This window comes from Anarrhichthys ocellatus, unplaced genomic scaffold, assembly GCF_004355925.1.
Source record: "Anarrhichthys ocellatus isolate YVR2014 unplaced genomic scaffold, GSC_Weel_1.0 scaffold17, whole genome shotgun sequence".
Classification (NCBI taxonomy): domain Eukaryota; kingdom Metazoa; phylum Chordata; class Actinopteri; order Perciformes; family Anarhichadidae; genus Anarrhichthys; species Anarrhichthys ocellatus.
In genome coordinates, this window is record NW_022280047.1 from 5,655,487 (window position 1) to 5,677,805 (window position 22,319).

At 40.9% G+C, this 22,319-nt stretch overlaps 1 protein-coding gene across 3 annotated transcripts; it reads left to right on the forward strand.

Annotated features, from left to right (window-relative positions):
* The first annotated feature begins 675 nt into the window (after positions 1–675).
* egflam (EGF-like, fibronectin type III and laminin G domains) lies at positions 676–22,319 on the forward strand. Of its 3 annotated transcripts, XM_031856112.1 has the most exons (25): positions 676–1,238; positions 5,624–5,733; positions 7,202–7,288; positions 8,317–8,343; positions 8,598–8,715; positions 8,826–8,961; positions 10,659–10,825; positions 13,676–13,788; positions 13,874–14,121; positions 14,634–14,821; positions 15,071–15,171; positions 15,255–15,355; positions 15,569–15,713; positions 15,832–16,021; positions 16,363–16,488; positions 16,938–17,181; positions 17,285–17,396; positions 18,161–18,277; positions 18,552–18,732; positions 19,425–19,448; positions 19,569–19,647; positions 19,788–19,931; positions 20,350–20,433; positions 21,072–21,175; positions 21,279–22,319. In XM_031856112.1, the coding sequence occupies exons 1-25, from the start codon at positions 1,133–1,135 to the stop codon at positions 21,428–21,430; spliced, it is 3,204 nt and encodes a 1,067-aa protein (XP_031711972.1). In that variant the 5' UTR covers positions 676–1,132; the 3' UTR covers positions 21,431–22,319. The 3 variants fall into 3 exon arrangements, with proteins under 3 accessions (XP_031711972.1, XP_031711973.1, XP_031711974.1); XM_031856113.1 differs by lacking the exon at positions 19,425–19,448; XM_031856114.1 differs by lacking the exons at positions 676–1,238; positions 5,624–5,733; positions 7,202–7,288 and having other exon boundaries at positions 8,598–8,725.

A 22,319-nucleotide genomic window follows, 5' to 3' on the forward strand; every position in this document is an offset into this window, starting at 1 on the left:
AAATTAAGTGTAAGTAGATAAGTATGGCAAATGGCTGCACAAATCAGCCTGTTACCTGGCTGCTGGTCGGATTTTTATCCCACGGCGTCTCATATAATATAATATAATATAAATATATCCAGAGGAAAAGTTTGAGGCAATTTACTGTCTTAAGCATTGTTTGAATTTGATTTGTGGCGGACATGTAATGGATAAAAGTGCAAATCCCTTATAAACTTTGACAAAATTAACTCGATCAGTGTTGAAAGTGCCTGGCGCCCGGTTGTCCATTGTTAAGTCCTCTCTTTCTTTGGCCCTCCTTGACAAGAAGAATGCATCTGATGATTTGACTGAGCGCTCCTGCAAACACTGCTCTCTCTGTACACACACACGTGCACATTGTGACGTGCATGTTGTGAGTTGACACACGCTCACAGACCTCCTTCAACCGTCGCTTCATTGTGTCATGTTGAGACAGCAGAGCACTTAATCAGCCGGGCAGTTGAAGTCACATATTAATGACCACAGCAACTGCTTTGGGGGACATTAATTAATGTATTATTTTGTCTCCTGGTTATTGTTGTACACACACACACACGCGCGCGCGCTCACTCGCACGCACACAGTAGTGTCTGTTGGCTGAGCAGCTCCCCTGCTTCCTCGTCAAGACGCGTGCTCTCCATCTGTGTCCAGTGTGCGGATTAGAGGCTCGTTATCCTCTTAGCTCTAAATGGCCCCACGTTCCTGCACTTCGCTGTCGAGCTCATCTGCCGTCTAAGACGCGGACCGGGTTCATGACACGAAAGCGAGATTCATGCGTAAAAATGATCGTGCCCACCATTCAGTTGTTTTAGTGGTTGCGCATTACGCGCGAATCCCCCTCCATCGTCTGTCAGCGCGCCTGTTGGGACGCAGTGGCTCTCTGACCGTCCGTTAATGTGTCTATGTGTCCAACCCACTGATCTTTTGCAGACTGTAATCTTATCAGTGTCAAACCGTAGCTGCCCTCGTCTTCGGATGCCATTTGGAATATTTTTTATCAGAGAAAACTTTTTATCACCAAAGGGGTTAGCTACATTTACAGTCACTGGCGCGTTTGAATGTGTGATAAAATGATCATTTGACTCTTTTAAACTTTGGACCAGAAGAAGACATGGAATCTACATGTAAAGAAAGGAGTCTTTTATACTTACTTCTCTTTGCAATATGCACAGCCAGCGTTTGCTTTTGTGCAAGAAGATCAAATGCTCGGAGATCTGGTGAGTTTACAAACACTGACCTTTTTTTACTAGATTGTAAAAGGTGGAATAATAGCAACAATGGTTATACTTTATATTGAATCGTTGTGAGTGGGGGCAGCATTAGCGTGTGCTCATATTTCTATTTGTATGATCACACCAGTATCATAAAGCCAGCTTTTAAACTTTGTCACGTCACATTTGAATCATCAAATGACACATAATATTTTATCATGTATTCACAACAATCCAAGTAACTTTAAAAGTCCTTTACCTTCTAGTTTATGGCGATAAATGCTGGGAAATATGAACTTTGGTTATTGGAAAACACTCCATCATCATCATCATGTAATCTCCATATCCTTTTTATATAGAAGTGATTATTCTACAACAAAAGCCATAGAGCAGCATGTTACTATTTATAAACGGTCCCCACCAGGAGCTTTTTAGTCAATGATCAGCAGCACAGCACATTAACATTAACAGCACATTAACCATAATTGGTGAGCTATAAATTGTCCACAGCAACAGGACTTTAATGGCTAAGAGGGAAAGGACACAAACATAACTTGGTAAAAAAAGGTTTGTGTGGATAAAAAAAAACCTGTAAATATTTGTAAAAAATAAGAAATAGAAAGTCAGGAAGGGATGTATACAACTTCAAACCAACAGCACCTTCATCAACAACCTTGCCAATGTGCTCCTTCGGGCAGAAAATCCCTGGATGTTGATTTTGTCACCACCACAGTGTCTCTCCCCTGTCTTTGATATTCTGTCACCCTGAACACTTTTTCCGTCCGAGTTACTTCCTTGTAGCTCCTCTTTCCCCCTTTCCATCACTTCCTTTTTCTCTCGCTGTCAGTCTCTCTGGCCGTCTGTCAAATTCTTCCAAACTCTTTCGGACCCACAGGCTATAGCAGGCTGACTATTACATATGTCTGTCAGCACAGCAAACTCACCACAGTTGGGACTGTCACACAGAGGACGGCTGCAATTCTGTCTTTATGACTTCCAGGGACATTTGTACTTGTTTTTTTTTTTTAGTTTTGAGGTCTTTCAGGCTTCATTCAGAGGGAGCGGGAGATGTCAACAGGGCTCAATGTCCAGATGAATCACATCAGCCGTTTACACAACAAAGCAGGTTGTACTAGGAAGGAGTTAAGTTTGAATGACGTCTCTCCCCAAGGTGGTCTTATTTTTTTTAGGATTTTGACGGCTTTCTCCCCGGTTAGAATAAGCTGTTGAATTATTTATAGAATCATTCATTCGCTCAACACCTACTGTAATGTAGATCTAGACGTATTAACTTGTCATGAAAATCATGCCTTTTAAATTAAACCTTTTCTATCACGTCACTCAGTGCAAACAATAGTGTTTGGTGAAAGTCAAGGAAAACGTAACCAATATGAGAAACAGTTTTTATCTTTTTCAGGAGATGACATTTCACAGTGTATCCCTTCAGATTCAGTGTTTATTTATCAAGCCCTAAGCCATGCCGAAGAGCAGCACAACAGCATGTGTCTTAGTGGTCAGTCACTTTTGGATGACTCAGACCTGGAAAGAGCAGCGCTTCTACATGACTGGCTCTGAAAGTGGAAACATAGAATCAGAGCAATAGAGCAGGTGTGTGTGTCTGAAAGAAGTTCTCAATTGTTGATCAAGGTTTATGAGAGCATCCTTTGATTTTTGGCCAGAGTGGTATACAAGTGTCCAGAGTCTTTAGATCCCAACAAAAATGAAAAGCTGCCTGTCTGTGAGAGTCTCCATGACACAGTCTGTCCTTCAGAGTGAACTGACAAGTTGATGTTGTTTGCAAAATCAGCCAGTATGTCATGATTACATTTTTTTAATTTTATTTCAATATTTCAAATTTTTGGTATTAGCCTCAAAAAAGCTTCTATTTGGATTCAAACTTAGATTCTATCCCTTTGGTTTGTGTGCTGTTTTATTTTAATAGTCATCTTGTTTTACTTCCTGCCTTTGTTTATTTCCCCGCCAATGTTGATTGTCTGCCCTGCCCTGATTGGTCCCTCGTTAGCCCTGCACTCACCAGGCCTCCTGCTCACCTGTTCCCACTTCCACATGAGTCAGTCACTATTTATAGCAGCCCAGCTCCTAGTCAGTTTGTCTTTGTTGCGTCATTGCTGTTTGGATTTCTTTTACTTTCTAGATTTTTACCTTATTTCGTGCTCACTGCCTGTAAGCCGCATTTCCTAATAAATCATAAAAACTGCACCGGTCTGCTTGTCCTCATGTGTTGAGGTCCTTCCCATGCTGCCTGCCTGCCATCCTAACCGTGACAGATTTAGAGAGTAATGAGTCGTTTCAAAGGAATCGTCACAGAACCGTGGAAGTGGGTGATCATGGCAGTTTGCTAATCTGGTGTACTTGTGCTTGGTGGTTTTGGAAAATTCCTATAAGTGCTCTTTACCTTCTGTGTGAGCTGCTGCAGGTGTAGCTTTTGTTCTCTATCATGATGGCATGAAAGTGCATGGTTTCCTGACACTGGGGCCTCTTGTGACCTTTTTCTTTGTAGTGGTCTCCACTGCATTACAGAAGTTTGCGCCGGGCCTGACCTGTGAATTCTGGCCTGACCTGTCCCCTCATGCACTGTATTGATTGAGCAGAAGTTCCATCTCTATCTGCTCTGATTCTGTGGGTTCAGCTCACCCGTACCTTCACCGGCCCGCACCCCTGGGGAGATATGGATGATCGGGGAATTGAGCTGACATATTGAATTACCCACTTGGATGGAAGAGCAGAGCAGGTAGAAGGGTTTTAAAAAAAAAAGAAGAAAAGCAGAATAGATGTTGAAAGGATTCAGGAGGTCGGCGTGGGAAGTAGAAGAAGGGAGTCACAAGAGAAAAAGGAAAGCTGAAAAGGGCAGCATTGTAGTTACATGAGATTTCAATTTGCAGAGGTCTGCCTTGCTATATTAACCTTTTCTTTAATGCCCATGTCGGTGTATACCAGAAAAATCTGTCCTTTGTCACCTAGGACAGATCAGGACATATAAGAATCTACTCCTAAATCTACTCACATGTAAAGTCATGAACAATATGAATTATACATAATCTATATCTACAGTATTTTGTTATACAGCAATTTTTAAGGAGCTTCTTTATGGTCTTGTTGTGACAGTCCTCTACTTTGTGTAAATGTTATGACATAAGATGCACGCCTATTACTCTATAAGGGTCCTTGTCTGCTCATTTTTCTTCATTAAAGCCAAGTAACGACTATACAGCAGGCCGTGTTGATGAGCTCCACCTCCAGAGCTCTTTCTGTTTCGTCTATAAGAGGCTTTTCAGGCTACAGTTGAACACTGGAGTTGCAATCACAATTTCTTGAAGTGTCACAGAAGCCCCCAGGATTTTAGAGTGAAAATAATGAGATTTGAAGTCAGAGTCAGTTGATATTAGAGGCCAGCAGGTTATACCATTTCAAATGGTCCCCATGTCACTCTTCAAATAGACTATAAGGTGAAATACAGAGTAGGTTGTGTTCACGTTATATTTGGGATATTTGTTGAAACCTCATGGAGCTATTGACAAAGTTTCTACATATAATAGGCAGGCAATTTTCTTCCTTACGTATTCTGAACAACTATAATTGGTTTTCAATTTATATACTTTACCTGAAAATAGTCTTCACAAGGATCAGGTTGTAAAGTGTTCAAAAAGTATTCCGTCTTTATTAAACCTCCATTGACACATTTTAGCCACTTGTGAGGACGAGGAACAAGCTGTGGACAAGACGTTGATGTATGCATTGATGAACGTATACCGCGTAACATCGGCATTCGTTTAGAGTTTAGGACCTGGTGAATCTAACATTTGTCTAGTTCACTCTCAGTTTTGCAACCCACCAACACTTAAGGGGAAATATCTGGCTTCACTGTGCTCACCAGCTCGTCTTTTGTTTGGTGGTGTTAGTGGGTTTTTCAGAGTCCCCTTCTGCTGCTAAGAAACTATGCGGATGAGAGAGAACCAAATCTATGGGCAAGAAAACCAAAACAGAGCTAAAAGATGCTAAAATACTGTAGAGCTGGGTGCTAATTCTCTGTGGGTTCACCACATCATCACAAGCCACACCTTTACATTTGAGCCACATAACTTAAACATCTTAGTTAGAACAGGTTTAAGTTTTATCCAGTTGAATTAGTCTTAAATTGTATGCTGATCTAAATGTAAAATGCTGATATGCTAAAGAATCGTATGATATTGTAAATATTGGTCCAAAGCTGCCATGTCAATTCAACATTAATCGTCTCTGGTTCTGTAATTCATCACGGCTAAGAATTCAAATAAAGAGTTTATGTCTGCCTCTAGTCACAGTGACACATTTCCCCTGTCTATCTTCTGTTGCCCTCACTGATCATATCTGTGTGTGTTTGTACAAACCAGATCGTCTGAGTCCTCCGCTAGACATCCAGCTGGAGACAGTCAACTGCACCGCCTTTAGTGTACGATGGAAGATGCCCCGGCGACATGTTAGCACCATCACTGGATACAAGGTATAGCCACGGACTGGGACTTTTACTTGATATGATGACGACACAGAAGTAGTAATAAGTATTATTTTCATTTCTATGTGACTGCTCAATTGGCGACGAGAAAACATTTGCGATAAAAAGCTGTTAGCTGTTACCGTTCACTAACATGATCTTTCAGTGACACATGTGATGGTTTACTTAAAGCGCATATATTTCCCATTTCCTCCATTATTTAGCATCTTGTTCTTGATAGTCTTAAGGTGAGATGCTCCATACAGTTTGCATCAAGGTTTGCTAGCAGCCGTTTCTGTGTGACGGCTTTCTTGGTTGGTACCGCCCGTACATTTACAGAAAGTCTGAGGCAGCACCGGCCGTGTGGACACAGAAAAAAAACAGGTTCAAATCAAACGAAAAGGAGAACATTCAATTCTAAAAACAGCGGGTTTAAAATAAATAACACAGCTCTTTTTCAGAATGGATAGAAAGCTTTTCAACCTGGTAAACATGAAAAAAACTAGGTATGTGCTAAATCATATTTATTCTCACTTTGTGTGAACGGATGCCCTCTGCAAGCTGCTGGCGTGGTTGGGTCCCCACAGTCTCCCCCTGCTTTTAAAGTGCCCGTCAAATCCACTGTCCAGCAAGATGGCCTTGAGGGCAAGATTGACACGACTAAATTTCTGGTGTTTCGAGAGAAAAGCTTTCGCGGCCAAATGTATGCCTTTTAAGGGGCAATATATTTCTGAAGGTCACACATCTTTATTTTAGTGTCTTGAGTATTATGTTTTCCCCCACGCTGTGCTTTGGGTACTAAAGTGGGATTTGCTAATCTTGATTGAAACATAATAGATGCACATTTATTGATATGCGAAAGCAGATTTGTACTCTAGATATTGTGTATTGTTGCTGCTTGACGTGACGTGAACACTGACTTCAAAAAGGAGTCTTACTTACTTTATATAAATCATACTGTTTAAGTGCCCATGCTTTTTGTTTGTCGTCTTGTATGTTTATTTATTAATTAAATATGCTTGGAATGAGATATGAAGCCTTACCATAACCCAGTTTCCTCCTTTACTTTCTTCCTTCCCTCCCTCCTTCCTTCCCTCCTTCCTCTCTTTTGTTTGTTTTGAGTCAAACATTAACAAAGTGTGGATCAGTATGAGTGTACTCTGCTTATGACCATATGTCTGCACTAAGAGGATTAGTCAGCTACCTAGCCTCCCTGCGACTTGTTGATAAGCATGTGCGTTCATTTGGCCAATCACTTTAGAAGTTCATAAATAATCCTGTTTCCTCATAGTATTTCCTCATAATTAAGCTGTGTTTACAGTGATAATTGACCCTAAACGCTAAAAGGATATATATATATTTTATTGAAACATGAGATTTATGAATGCTTAAATAGGTTAGATTTTGAATGAATGAATCTGAGACTTTTTTCATTCAGATATGTTTCTGTATGAGTCTTTCTGTGTATGTTTTTTAGGTCTTCTACACAGAGATGAGGAATGGCCGTCCAATGGGTACAGCGTCTTTGATGGAGGTGCCTCTCAGCTTGGACATGCTGACCACTGTGAGTACACTGACTTCATGTTTGAAATCAGTGGTGAACATCCTTAGACTACTTCCATTATAATCAGCGCCTAAACTTTTTAACCTCCAATTTTGAGAATGAGGGAAATCTGAGCTGTGGCAAAAAAAAGAAGAAAAGAAAACAACAACAAAATATTTAGAAGATGAGGCTGGCAATCTCCATACTTTTTATAGTCAACAAATCCCATGAGATGACAAAAACTAATTGATCCTACTAAATATTGTCTGAGTAGTCAAGGCCTGATACATTTAATTCCTCCATTCCATTGTTTTCCAAAAACTATTAAAATACACACATTGTTTCATTACGGTGATCCTGGGCATTGTAGTTCATTTAAAGTTGATCCCACGTGCACCGTCCTGCTGCCTTTATACTATAATAGCACCAAATGTCTTTTAATCCGCGGCTGAAAATAGTTCTATCTGCAAATGAACAATTTACTTTTGTTCTGGTAATGCAAGTTCAAACTAAAGTGTTATAGGGAATTATTGCTTTTAAAAAATCAAATTATAAACTTGTAGCCTGTTTTTGTTTTTTTAGATCTACTTTTTAAACAAATGGACACGACGGACTGTTGCTTTTATAAGAATATACGGAATACCTAGAACCTTTAATGTTTGGTGACAATGATCAATACATCTATCATCAAATCTTGCAAGATTTAAAAAAAATCCTTTTTTACTTTCTATAAAAATGTAAAACTACGTTACTAGTGCACTACTGTTTAGTTTATTTTTTCCTACTTAGTTAATTTAATACGATTCTATTTAGTGTATATACTGTGCATTTTTATTACTTTATTTTCTTAAATTGAATAGGTCCTGCTCTGTTATTTTATTTTATTGTATTTTATTATATTGTATATATTGTGCATTTTCCATACTTAATATTTTTATTTTATGTTATTGTGTAACCTTGTTTGCTGCTGCCACAGACAAATTTCCCCTTGGGGATGAATAAAGTATATTTCTATTCTACTCCATTCTATTCTTCTACTAACTCAAAAGGGGCAATTTGATGGACAAGCAAGCTTTGTGAGTATCATTTTGCCTTTCCTTTTACTGAATTAAACCATGTCACCGCTTTCCTATCATGCTTGACATTTATAGCTATTTACTTTCCACTTTAGTCATCCCCCACTCTTCTCCCACCATCTTTCCTTCTTTCCATATTGCCTCTTGTCTTTTTTCTCTCCCTCTAACCATTCTTGCTGATATGCTCTTGCTTATTTTTTCTTTATTTTTTAAAATCTATTTGGATACCTCTAACCCCATATGCCGTTTTCCAGGATGTTGACATTGGTAACCTCAAAGTGAACTCTAAGTACAGAGTCACTGTTGGAGCGTATGGTTGGGCAGGGGAGGGAAGACCCAGCATGCCCAGAGACATCGGCACTGCCTCACATGGTAAGAATATGTGAGTAGTAGGAATCCATTTTACGGCCGATGCTATTATTTCTAACGCGGTGTTTGTTAATATCTTCAACTGAATTACATCTTTCTCTCTGTGCCGTTAGACATGTGCATGCCCCCATCGCCCCCCAGTCAGCCTGTTGTCATGGCTGTGTCTGACACAGAGCTGGCGTTGTCATGGCAGCAAGGAGAGAGCGAGGGAAGTGCACCTGTCCTTCACTTCCTGGTGGCTTACATCAGGTCAGTGAAGTGATCGAGCCCAAGACGGCATTCGATGAAGCTTGAGGTTTATGAAACCGGCCTGTTTGTCCCCCCTCGCCAGCTCAGTGCTGCTGCCAATACTCACACACACTTTTCTTCACATTTGCATTTAATTGCACCCAGGTGACACACATGAACACATATACCATCAACCCAGTCCATATAGACACTTACCAGGTGGAGAGCCGTCTGAAGTGGTGTCATGTTTCATTACTGGGTGTGAAAAGCGAAAAAAGGCTGACTGTTTTCATCTTCCTGTTCATTCTCCTAATTTACAAGCCGGCTGTCTTTGGACAGAAGTGGAAGAGGTGGACAATTCAGAGAGCTTTTCCCCAGAACACTACTCCCTTATCTTCTATGACCACACAGATTGCTTGATGGTTCAATGATTAAAAGTGTTTGTTGTGGGGCCAAGCATTGATCAATCCCAGGTTATATATAGTGTATACACTACACTACACTATACACTATAGTGTATAGTGTAGTGCAAATAAAGTGTATTTCCCAACATGTTGAACTAATTCTTTCATTTGAACATTTAAATTTATAAGCAGAAGCAATAACACACATGATGGCTACAAACATTTACATGTGCATTATTGGATATGTTTAGCTACACATTCAGCCTCCCTCGTCGTGATGTTGTGAGGCCTTTGCTGGTCTGCTTAATCTAACCATTTGTGTTTTGACATGAGGATCAGTGGAGACACGAGAAAGAAGGAATTTCATTCTCTGTCTTGTAGTGTCCGGCCTCACACACACACACACACACACACACACACACACACACACACACACAAACCGTATACACACACAAAGGACCTCTATTGTCTAGATGAGTCCCTATTACAATGTCAAGAAAGTCTGAACTAATTTGCATCAAGTCCTCTGATTATGTGTCTGACACAAATGAAATAAGGCAGATAGAATGTAAAAATGACACCATAAGAATTGTTTTAAAGGAAGTAAGTTGTAAAGATATAAGAAGAAACAAGCTTCGTGGTGCGGAGTTAACGTCCTGAGACTGAGCAAAGAGAGAGAGAGACAAAGAGAAAGAGACGGAGGCAGAGAAACTGTCACGTACTGTGACAGAGTAGACATGAATCGGAGTCTGTTTTTGCATGGAGGGGCATTTTCAACACAAAAGGGCCATTTCAGAGGCAAATATGTCTCTTCCATCAAAAGAGGCCTTGCTGAAGAGAGACATTGATCGGTGGTGAAGATGACTCTATTCAACAGATAGTTGTGGCTCCAGGCGTCCAGAATCAGCCCATAAATATGGTAGCTTGAGATGGAAGCTTAAGATGATAGGCAGAAAAAAATAAAGTTCAGGAGTTCAACACTCTTAAAGCAGAAAATAATTTTTTCAAGGCATAAAGGGCCTCAAAAACAGTAACAGAAACGATGGGAAAAACCTCTCAATCGATTGTTTTGGTTTGTTCGTCAGTTATTCTGCATTTCTGTGACTTTGTATTATGCAGAGCTCTCTAGTAATTGTACTCTATGTTTCGAACTTAAAACACATTCATCGTCCTCAAAACAATAACTTTGAAGATGTGTTGAGAATGATGATCTTTGTAAAAAGAAAAAAAAAAAAGAATCCGTTCTGTTTTGTGCAATGTAATGTTGAAAAAAAGAAAGTAAATAATATATTTTGTATGTCTTGTTTTTCACAGGCCAGAAATGGACACGGAGTGGACATACATCCGTGAGCCCATTGAGACTAACTCCATGGTTTTGAAGGGGTTATTACCGGAAACAGAGTACCAGTTTATTGTCAGGGCCGCCAACATGCACGGAGTTAGCCCACCCAGCCACATCAACAGCCCCGTGCGCACTCTCGGTGAGGCTGAATGTTGATCTCTGTGCCGACGAGCTGTGATGTGACAGCCAGCTTATTCTCAGCTCCCTTGTTAGTCTGGTTTCAACCACATTTCAAAACAAAGTCACTTTCAGTTTAGTTTCAACAATACGCCCACACAGAACTAAACAAACTGTGCTTATTTTTTCCAGCGCCAAAGTTATCCTCGCAATAAAACATTGATCATGTTCAACCGCAATGTTTACATTACATTATTGCGGAAACATTCACATTTTTCTCCCAGCATTGTGAACCAGCAATACTGTATTTTCAAAGTTTCTAAACAATTACAGTAGAGGCATTGTTCAAGGAGAGAACCAATATGTAAAGATGACTATATCAACATGTTTCACTTTCCTCTCCTACCAGATCCTACTCTACCTTTTTAAATAAAAATATCTAGCCGATAATTTAAGCATATTTTTCTTTTTTTTCACCAAATTTCTTAACATTTGGAATATTTCCCGTGTCATCATTATGGAATAAATTCAATTTGTTCCATTTATTTTGACACAGAAGCACAGTTTGACTCTCTGAGCTTGAATGTAGGACAGTGTGTCGGTGGAGCCTTGGATGATGGAGATGTAGAGCAACAGAATTATTTACTTTCATATTTTTTGATGTAGTCGGCTGCTGGGGGAGGGGGATGATCAGGCCTGATTGATATTAAAACACACAAACACACTATTTCACATAGGTGTGTACTACAGACACACACACATGCATACATGCAGTAATAGCAATGTCTTAATGGATCGGGTATCATTTCATTTACATAATGTTGTGCTCGTGTGTGAGCGGATGCTTGTGCATATCAGGCTTAGATATGACTATTAAAATCAAACAGCCATGTAGACGCAATCACATTATCCAGACGTTTTTTATTTCTGTGACCTACAGACCACACTGATGACTCTAGAAAGCCATGTGGGCAGGCGGCTTCCGCTTCACACGTCATGTTGGCTGTCAAACTGTTGAAAACTGGTCTGATTGAATTAAGTCCAGTCCTGCTAGACTGCTCAGGGACGGAGCTAGAAAGACAGACAGGAAGGGAGGTAGTGTTAGAAAGACATTGTTACAAAAAATGTCAGTAAAAGTTTCATGAAACACAAATAAATGAGCCAGTTAGAATCACAGGGAGACAGACAGACGGACAGACGGACAGAAACGAAGAGATAGACAAGCGTGGTTTCTTAGCAGGGGATAAAAGCGGGTTATGTCCGAGTCTCATCAGACAGGATTAAGGACGGGATGCCAGACCCCTACTCTGCCCATCCACACCCCTGATGGATGCACACTCACACACACACACACACACACACACACACACACACACACACACACACACACATGCACGCACACAATGCACCACTGCTTGAGTGAACAGCAGGGGTGCCTTGACTGACTGACATTTCTCGTCGTTCTCTCTGTGACTGTGTGTGTGTGTGTGTGTGTGTGTGTGTGTGTTAGCAGTTGGACACTGGGTGGTATGGAATGAGGGGGATTGTTACACAACAGAAGATTAGTTTGCTGAAGCCCCCCCCCCGTACACCAGCACTCAGTATTCAGGATTTAATGTTATTAGGTGTGATTAGGGTGTGATATTAGGTTGATTCGCACTTTAAATCTTGGCATCCATTCAGACTTAATAGTCAGGTTTCTATGAGATCCTTGTTGTTGTTTGAAGGGTTTGCTATGTTGTATAAGTAGTCTGATATCAATCAACAACTTAATACATTTCAATTCCCTCACTTGCCTAAGAGCATGGTAAACATGCAGTATTTGATATTGCAGATGGGGCGGTGGAGGAGCAAGGAGACAAGAGGGAGGGGATGTTCTTATGTAAGCTAAGATTAAGCTTTGTTACGGTAGAGTGGATGGCAAGGAAGGTGTCACACGGAACATGCACGCAATGGTTTTTTCTATCTTTTGAAACTTTATTTTGTAGAAAGGAGTTTTGGAGCATCTTAAGACATTGATTAAGATCTTAAGAAATAATTGTCTGTTTATTCAGAGGAATATTTGTTTTCATTGCTATGCTCACAGTATTCACTGTCTGGCTTTGTGTTTGCACACTATGAGCTGCCGTTGTGTATCGAGGAGACACGTTTCAGTACGTGGTTCAGCAGCCTGGGTACAGGCCAACAGGTAGACCCGCTGGGCCAGAAGCTGTTACTTCTATTGAATGTTTGTCTCCTAGCAGCAGTGAAATGTTGTCTTGTTGTCATAACCACAGAGGACTCAGGCATCATCCTTCAGTCCATTCATCTGTGCGTCTATTCCTATGAATTGGACGCCCGTTTGTTGTTTGTTGTCGGGGCCATTTTCATTTTCATTGTCATTTTTGCGGTAATTTCATGATGAGAAATATCCCACATGAGGGTGTTGTTCTTCAAGCAGAAACTAGGAACTTCTACATAACAATTTGGCTACTCATCCATTAGGTATATTTAAAGTTCTGTTACGTTTTATACTTTAGGACCATCTGTGTCAGAGGCCGCTCTCACTCACGATCGTGCAAAAGCATCCACTTTCATGTTCAAACATCCACTTTCAAATTGTAACCAGCGGCATCATATAAATAATTAAAGCAATAATAGCTATTGTTCTCAGAATGATTATTTAGCTGTATAGATCACTCTGCTGTGATGATCTGAATCCCTGATCTGAATTTAACGTTTTTACTAACATGCTGACTTGTTTCATTATTCAACCACCTTTGTTTAACCCTTCAACCACTCCGCTGCAATCATCATGTATCTTATATAACCGCCTTTGAACTTTACATAACTTGTACTAAACATCAAGTATCTTTATTGACATTCTGAACAGGTGCATCAGACGTTAGCAGTGGTGATTATGGCCGTTACATCACAGATTCAAGGATCAAAGATGAAGATGGGTTCGACATTGATGACTCTGATTATGATGTCTTTATTGAAGAGGTGGGTTAGTACATACCCCAGCAGGACAGGAATACTTCAACATGTTAGGCTTATTTAATCTTGTAAATCATCGTCCTCTTTCTAGTTGAAGCCATTCCCAGCTATCAATCAGGACAACAGGAAGTCTCAGCTCCGTTCACGCCCTGATCCGCCATCGGGTCGCAACGTTGTTTACCGCATGAACACCATCGCTCCTCCCAACGTTACTGCCCCTCCAGCTTCCTCCACCACCTCGTCCGTCTTCCCAGATTTCACAGATCTGATTTTCTCAACCAGCTCAAAACCCAGTACCACTATTGATACCACAACTACTGCCCCACTGACCACTACCAGGTAAGATGTACCTCTCACTCTTACCTTGATTTCTGTTTGACATGTCACCACCTCCGGAGTTATGGCCTCTCATTTAGAGTTGAACATTTACAGAAGTTACCCTTTGGAGGAGGGAAAAAACGGGCATCAAGAAGAAAATCACGATTGTTATTGATTTCTAGATTGCTCTCCCTCCCTGCTTTCTGTTTTCTCCTAAAAGCCACCAACAATTTATTTTTTTCATGCTCTTCCACTTAATTGTATGATTATAGATGGAGACTGTAGCAGCGAAATGTCACATCAATTTAAGCTGTCATTCTGGTTGTGACGTATAGCACATCATTAACTACTGCAAATAGGGTGGCCAAACTACCCCTGCATTTCGCTGAACATTTTGCTTTCTGCCGTTTGATTATTTCCCCGAAACACAGAGGAAAAAACAGGCATTTCAAAGCGGAACATAGTTATCAGGTAAACCACTGACTATGCACTGTCACTAAACTTATCTTTCTAACCCAACTGATCCACCTTAGCGTCACTTTGCCCACCACCACTACCACGCCAACCATGTCCCCCTGGAAAGGTGAGGTACCTCGTGTGTACGACCTGATCTGCGATGATACTGTGTGCCCCCCCGACAGCTTCTGTCTCAGCGACTTCGACGGTAGAGGCTCACGCTGCCACTGTAACCTCGGACGAAGAGGGGACACTTGCTCTGAGGGTGAGAGAAGTGTAGTTGGGTACAAGCTTTTGTAAAAGTGTGGGGTGCCACGGTAGCTGACCAACTAGAGCGGGTGTCTCACGTACCGAGGCGGTCCAGGTTCAAATCCAATCCACTTTGCATGCTGTCCCCTCTCTCTACCCCTTTCATGACTATCACTATAAAGGCAAAAAATCTTAAATGTTGTAATGCTTCAAACTTTTGTACCTCCCATCTTCAAAATGTATCATGATTTTATCCCTTCTTCAGTGGTATCTGTGAACTTTCCGAGGTTCTTTGGCTACTCTCACATGACCTTTGAACCCTTGAAGAACTCTTTCCAGACCTTTCAGATCTCTTTCGAGTTCAAGGTAAAGCACCTTGTTTTTTAACCCCCAATGATTTTTGTCATTCAAAAAGGTGAAGAGTTTTAAACAGTTTCTCTGTGACACAGGCAGACTCTGAGGACGGCTTGTTGCTGTACTGTGGAGAGAACGAACACGGCCGCGGAGACTTTACCTCTTTGGCTCTGGTGCGAGGCAAGCTTCACTACAGGTGAAGAAAACAGAGACTCTCTTATGGGTTTACATACTCAAAGGTTTGGCTGGTAACAAAAGCAGCACACAGACATTTTTGTTGAATATTTCACTCGATGTAAGCACAATATGTCGTCAGTGAGGTGTTAGAACAAGCAGAAAGAGAATAAATATGTTATATTGTCTGGAAAAAAAATCTTAGTTCCCAATATTTGATCTGATTTCCTCTCAGGTTTAACTGTGGTACAGGAGCAGCCCAGATATTCAGTGAGAGTCGCGTTGTTATCGGTCAGTGGCACATGGTCACCGTCTTCAGAGACGGCATGAGCGGCTGGCTGCGTATGGACAACGACACCCCCGTATCTGGCCGCTCGCAGGTAACAAAAACACATAAAACTGATAAGATAACGGCTCGTATTTTGTACAGTTGACCAAACTCAAAGTGATTTTGAGTAATAAAGGTTCAAGCACACGTTGGTCTCTTCACTCTTCCAGGGCCAGTACAGTAAGATCACTTTCCGCTCGCCGCTGTATGTGGGTGGATCCCCGAGTGCTTATTGGCTGGTCAGGGCCACAGGGACAAATCGTGGCTTTCTTGGCTGCATTCAGAGTCTGACCATCAACAACAAGGCAACTGACATCAGACCTTGGCCTCTGGGCAGAGCTCTGAGTGGAGCTGATATAGGTGAGCATACAGAAGCATACAGCATACAAAATATGCTGCCAGCGGTATGTGGTCCTTACCCATGTTACCCATAATGCACCAGTTCTCTCAGATTTTGGTGCTCAGACAAGTAGTTTAGGAGCAGCTAAGCCACTGTAGAAGGCAACTATGAAAATGTACCATATAAAATAGCAAACCTTTCTGGATTTTGTAATGTATACTTTCTATAACGCAGCAGAATGCACATAACCATTTTTTTTTAATGTTATGGAGTAAGAATGTTACTAGAAATAATGAAAGCACTGAAACAGATATATATACGCTGAGTCGGCCTTAATCCCCTCATATCTCCTCTCCACAAGGTGAGTGCAGTGACAGCGCCTGTGACCTGGTCAGCTGCGCCAATGGCGCAGTCTGCTTTGCAAACCGTGCCGATGGCTTCATCTGTCTGTGCCAGCTCGGCTTCAGGGGAGCACTTTGTGAAGAGAGTAAGTCAACTCTCCTTCTTTTTGTCTCACGCCTACAAAAATAACTCACTCTTGTCTTTTTTACAGGAGTAAACGTTTCTTACCACCGTGAACGTAGAACGTAAAATCCCTTTTGTGGTTTATTTTTACTTAATGGTCTCAGATTGTCACCCAAACCTTTTAAGGTAATTACTGACCAGTTGAATGCAACATGAAGGGAATGAGGATCATTATGGGGCAGAGGGAGTGATTGCATGTCAGACCAGCTTTCACACAATGTAATCTTTCACTTTCTCTGTCCTCCCCCCATGTCCTTTATCTTCTCTTCTCATCAACGTCTTCCTCTTCCTCCTCTTCACTCTTAATCATCTTTATGCTCACATGTCCTCTTTCCCACTTGGCCCAAATCCTTCTTCTGTCATTCATTCCTGCTCTTTTTTCTCTTCATGGCTTCTCTCCCAACTCTTCAGCTTTCTCCCTGTCCTCGCCTCTCTTCAATGAGACCGTGTTATCGTACGCTGTCATCCCTTGGCCTCAGTCCTCTCAGAGCTATCTGTCCTTCATGGAGTTTGAGTTGACGTTTCGTCCGTTGATTTCCGACGGGACGCTGCTGTACAGTGATGACGCAGGCAGCGGAGACTTCCTGGCTATCAACCTCGTGGACGGATACATAGAGTTCAGATTTGACTGTGGCTCTGGAGGATCTACAATCAGGTGTTAAATAGATGCACTCTCATGCTATTTTCTGTCTCCTTAACTTTCTCAATTTGTAGTTTAACTAATTGGCCTATAATGTGTGTGATGATCTGTACTCTAGGAGTGATGAGAAGATCAGTCTGGACACATGGCATGAGCTGAGGGTGTCTCGCACAGCAAAGAGTGGTATCCTTCAGGTGGATAGTCAGAGGCCAATGGAAGGAATCGCTGAGGTATTTCGTTTTTCTGTGTTGCATATAGCTGCATTATAATGTTTTCATCTGTTCATTTGCAAAGATGTCACTTTAAACACATGTTAAACTCTCAGTTTGACATTGTCTTGCTATTATACCATCATGTTACCACATAGAACAAGACAAAATACAGTTTTTACAGGTTATGAAGACAAATCAGGGGAAAACTTTTACTATTCCTTCGTCCACATGAGGGCATGTATGTGATCCAAGAAACTCACAGATAAACGGTCTTCTTATTGTTCTATTTATTGCTGGCAAAAACAAATATGTTTCATCTTAAAGTTATCATCAGCATAATCCAATGAGCAGAAATGGCAATATAATATAATAATAAGAACAATATAAATACACAGGTGGGGTTCTTCATTTATTAATCTGTATGGTAGCCTTCATCACTGTTTTCATATGTTTCCGGTCTTGGGCAGTCACTTTTATATATTATCTTTCACCTTGAGATAGTCCTTGTTGTTTCTGACTGTTACGCTCATATCTCCTTCATCAGGAGTTGTATTGTCTGGGCGGCGTATTCACAAATGAATCCTATTATCCATTTATGTATTCTATTTCCTGATTGGTGCTTGAATTTCAACGGTGTATATAAATTGTCATTTCTGTTGTATGATTACTCTGATGATGGCCTCTAGCTGAAATACGAAAGACCCACGCTTTGTTTCTTTTGTCCATGCCACTGACATAATTAACTAATAATTAACTCAAATTCTGTTTGATTTACTCTTTAGGGAGCTTTCACTCAGATCAACTGCAGCTCACCTCTTTATATCGGCGGAGTACCAGAATATGATAAAACCAAGAGGACAGCAGGTGTGATAAAGCCCTTCACGGGCATTATTCAGAAGGTATGACCACATCTACAACTGTAACACTTGTACTTAAACTTTCTTTTTTTATTTGGCAATGCAAATAGTTTGTCATTCAAAATCCATCACACTGGTAGTGAGTAAACAATAAAACAATATATATTTAAGTCACAACACTTGGTTCTGTTGCAAAAAACATGATGCATATACCATCTTCAATGAAAAAACAATGTCTGATTTGTTTTATACCTTTTCTTGCCTCCTCGTCCTGCTCTTCGTCTTTGTCGGTTGCTTTTCTTTTTTACATCCACAGCTGATACTCAACGACTGCACCATCCCAATAACAACTGGCTCTGCTGGTGGAGTTAATGTAGCAAATTCAGCTCACCCATGTGTGGAAAGTCCCTGTGCCAATGGAGGGTCCTGCAGGCCAAAGTGGGACAGCTATGAATGTGACTGCCCTCTAGGGTATGATGGGAGGCACTGCCAGAAAGGTCAGTTGGTCGGCAGTCTGTTTACGGGACTGGCTATTTTCTTTTTCTTTTTTAGCACAGTAACATGTTTGGGGTCTTTTTTATTTACTACACAAACTATACATCCTGTGACTACAGGACAGTTATAAAATAAGTGCAGTGTTTTGTTGAGGTCAAACAAATGCCAGCACATCCTAAAGGTTGACAGGACACTGCACTGATGATACGTGTAAGAACTTCCAATTCACAGTTTGGTGTGTTGTGAGTAGAGAACGACAGACATAAAAAGGTATCAGATGATACATATAACTGAAATATCAATGTGTGGTTTACACACTGCAAAATATGTGTTTTGAGCTGTTGCAATGTGCTTTTGAGGACTAGGAGTAAATATAAATCTGTTTTGGCATGTCTGTCTGTCTTTAGTGGAATGAAACCCAAAGAACTAGACGTCACACTCAGTAAGACAAGGAACAGAAATTGCAATTAAACATTGTTTAAAAAAAGAAAATCTACTGTAAATAAATGACTGATGACAATGTTTTTGTTTGTGTGTAATATGTGGCTTTAACCATGTGGCATGATCTTTCCTCTTCTCAGGGATTAAATGTGGTTTCTGTAATCATGTAATTGCATAAAAAATTATATATTGGACAACCTAATCCCTTCAGCTCATCTATACCTTCTCTGTTTTTAATGCTTACACTGATCAGAGTGTGGGAATTACTGTTTGAACAGTAAGTTTTCTTTATTGGAATTCAAAAAGCAGATTTCTAGTTTAGCCGGATTCAGTAGATACATGCAGATGCTGCCACCTTGTGACGCTATGAAGTAAATACAATGTTTTCTCTGCCCAGCTGTGACTGAAGCCATTGAGATCCCGCAGTTCATTGGCCGAAGTTACCTGACATATGACAACAGAGATATCCTGAAAAGGTTGGTCGTGAAATGGGGTTTGTGATATGTTCAGATACAATTTCCCCCCTTAAAGTTTTTATGCTGTTTTAATAATGTTCGTTACTATCATGTCAAAAGTTGTAATCACGCTTGCAAGTAAATTTGTCATTATTTTTTAGGGCGTCTGGGTCGAGGACCAATCTTTTCATGCGTTTTAAGAGCACGGCCAAGGATGGCCTGCTGCTATGGCGAGGAGACAGTCCGATGAGACCCAACAGTGACTTCCTGTCTATGGGGCTTCAGGATGGTGCACTAATCTTCAGGTAAGTGTTTGCATAAAACGCTAGGAAAACTATAAAAACACCTGTGTAAGTGTATCTACTTATTCTCGCTGAAATATATTATTATAGAGAAATATTTTTAGTCGAAGTCCTGCTTACCACATGGTTGCACTTCCCTTTCATGTTGACAACACGGGCAAGCAGGAAAAGGTCAGATTTTAGCAAGAGAAGAACGTTTAGTGTAAGAAGAGGATGAGGATGATGGGGAGAGACGCTGATCCCACCGAACGGCAGGGAGAGCTAAGCACCTAGTAGAGCTAAAAAAAGACCTGGAGTCTGGGGCAGGACCATGACCTGGAAAAGAACCAGAATGTATCTGGACAGTACCATGCAAATGTGAACCCACTACACCCTTTTGAAACCAGTTAAACTCCTTGCATGTGTTTCCATGTTGTGGTAGTTATAACCTGGGCAGCGGTACGGCTAACATCGCTGTCAACGGGACCTTCACCGATGGAAAGTGGCACAGAGTCAAAGCTGTGAGGTAAGCTCTATAAAAAAAATCCTATCAAATAGACACTGCGGTAATCACAACATCTGTGTCACTTGGCAACTCAGACAGTAAAGCTGCACCAGTTGCTTTATTTGTCCACTTGGGGGCAGCAGAACAAGCTGACATATTATCTCCTTGTCGATTTGATATATGTATATGTAAACAAGTTAGCAAACAGTTACTTTTTTACACATCCAGCAGACACGGGCAGCATTAGTGTTTATGTAGAGTTGCGAGAGTCTTGAATCAATACAGTAAACAATGAGCTAAAATATACTAAAATGCTCCCTGCGGAAAACTGCAGAGTTGCGGGATTACTGATTGTTTTCCTCCCGATGATCAACCCCTTACACATATCACAAATACTGTATGTCATTTGATCCTCCGTTGATATACAAATATGGATTATTGCACTTTTTTGTAGAAGCAATGTGGTAACCTGCTGTCCTGTCCAGCACATTCAGAGACAAGTTAACTTTCAATCCATGTGGAAAATGGCAAACCCAAGGACGTCCTTTTAAGGATTTCAGATTTAGTTCCTTTTATTACATACTTAGGGGATGCAAAAAAGCAAAGGTGAAAGTGCCACCCCATTTGTCTACTGATACGTTTTCTCATTATCTGTTCAGGGATGGACAGTCAGGGAAGCTGACAGTGGATGACTATGGAGCAAAAACAGGCAGGTCACCTGGAAAGATGAGACAACTCAATATCAATGGACCGTTATATGTTGGTATGTGGTGCTTACCACTCACAATCCCATAAAGTGCTGTACATGTAGGCTACTGTATATTAATTAATCAGTGATTTTTACATCTGCATTTGTATGTTCTCAGGTGGCATGAAAGAGATAGCTCTTCACACAAACAGACAGTACATGGGAGGCTTGGTGGGCTGCGTGTCCCACTTCACACTCTCCACCGATTATCACTTGGCACTGGTGGAGGACGCTGCTGACGGCAAGAACATCAACACCTGCTCCAACTAACACATGGCGTAAACGCGTAAAAGTGCGCTTTCAGCAACATTTTCAGCTGGAGCGAACACCTTGACCGGCTGATTTGTCATCTTGAAACTGACTAAAACAATAACATATTGGCCTTCCTATTCAGGGCTGACGTGGTACAAAGTCAAAGTGCGAAAAGACTAACAACAAGGTTACTTTGACTCACAAGAAGATTAAAGAGGCTCCTGTGTGCAAAGTTTTCAAACCAACTTAAACCTGCCATGTTGTACGTTTTTATTGATGAATAGCTCTTTTGAAACATGGCAACTGCAAAATAAAAATAAATAACACCAGAGGCAAAGCACAAGTACTCTGTGAGCTTTAGCATAATCGGTAATGAAGGTCTTTGAAGGACAATTTTTTTTTGTTTTTATGGGATGATTCTAATCGTATGTTTATTTTTTTTCTACTGTAAATCCTTATTTGATTGCTGGAAGAACCAAGTAATCCGAGGGATCAGGAGTCATCACAAGTTTTTCATGATCCTGACCTAGAGCAGCTAGCAGAGATAAACGTCTTTGTAGAGGATTTAGTTTGTTGGCCCTAGAGGATTTGAGGATCTGTTGTTTTTGTTGCACTCGTATTATTGTTCGTGATGTTTTATCAGTCTGTAGACTACATTTATTTCTGTAAAGTCTAGTTTTGAAGGGTGAAGAGATGTGAGCTGCACACAACATTTATTTCTGTATACACTCTCTTTTTAGTTTACATGCTCCTTTGCTAGGAACTCTCAGATACTAGTCACATGAAAGCCTGATGTTGACGCGGGGAGGCAGCCGAAATCCTGGAGAAATTGTGCATGACTGTTAAATCATCTGACACAAACCACCGCCCTGTGGACGTCAGTCTTCAAGTTGAGCTTTTGTTGTCA

Coding starts and splice junctions, on each gene's coding strand:
- egflam (XM_031856112.1), top strand. CDS start 1,133: ATGGAATCTACATGTAAAGAAAGGAGTCTTTTATACTTACTTCTCTTT. Junction 14,822..15,070: donor AGGGGACACTTGCTCTGAGG/GTGAGAGAAGTG, acceptor TCCCTTCTTCAG/TGGTATCTGTGAACTTTCCG. Junction 19,932..20,349: donor GATGGTGCACTAATCTTCAG/GTAAGTGTTTGC, acceptor ATGTTGTGGTAG/TTATAACCTGGGCAGCGGTA.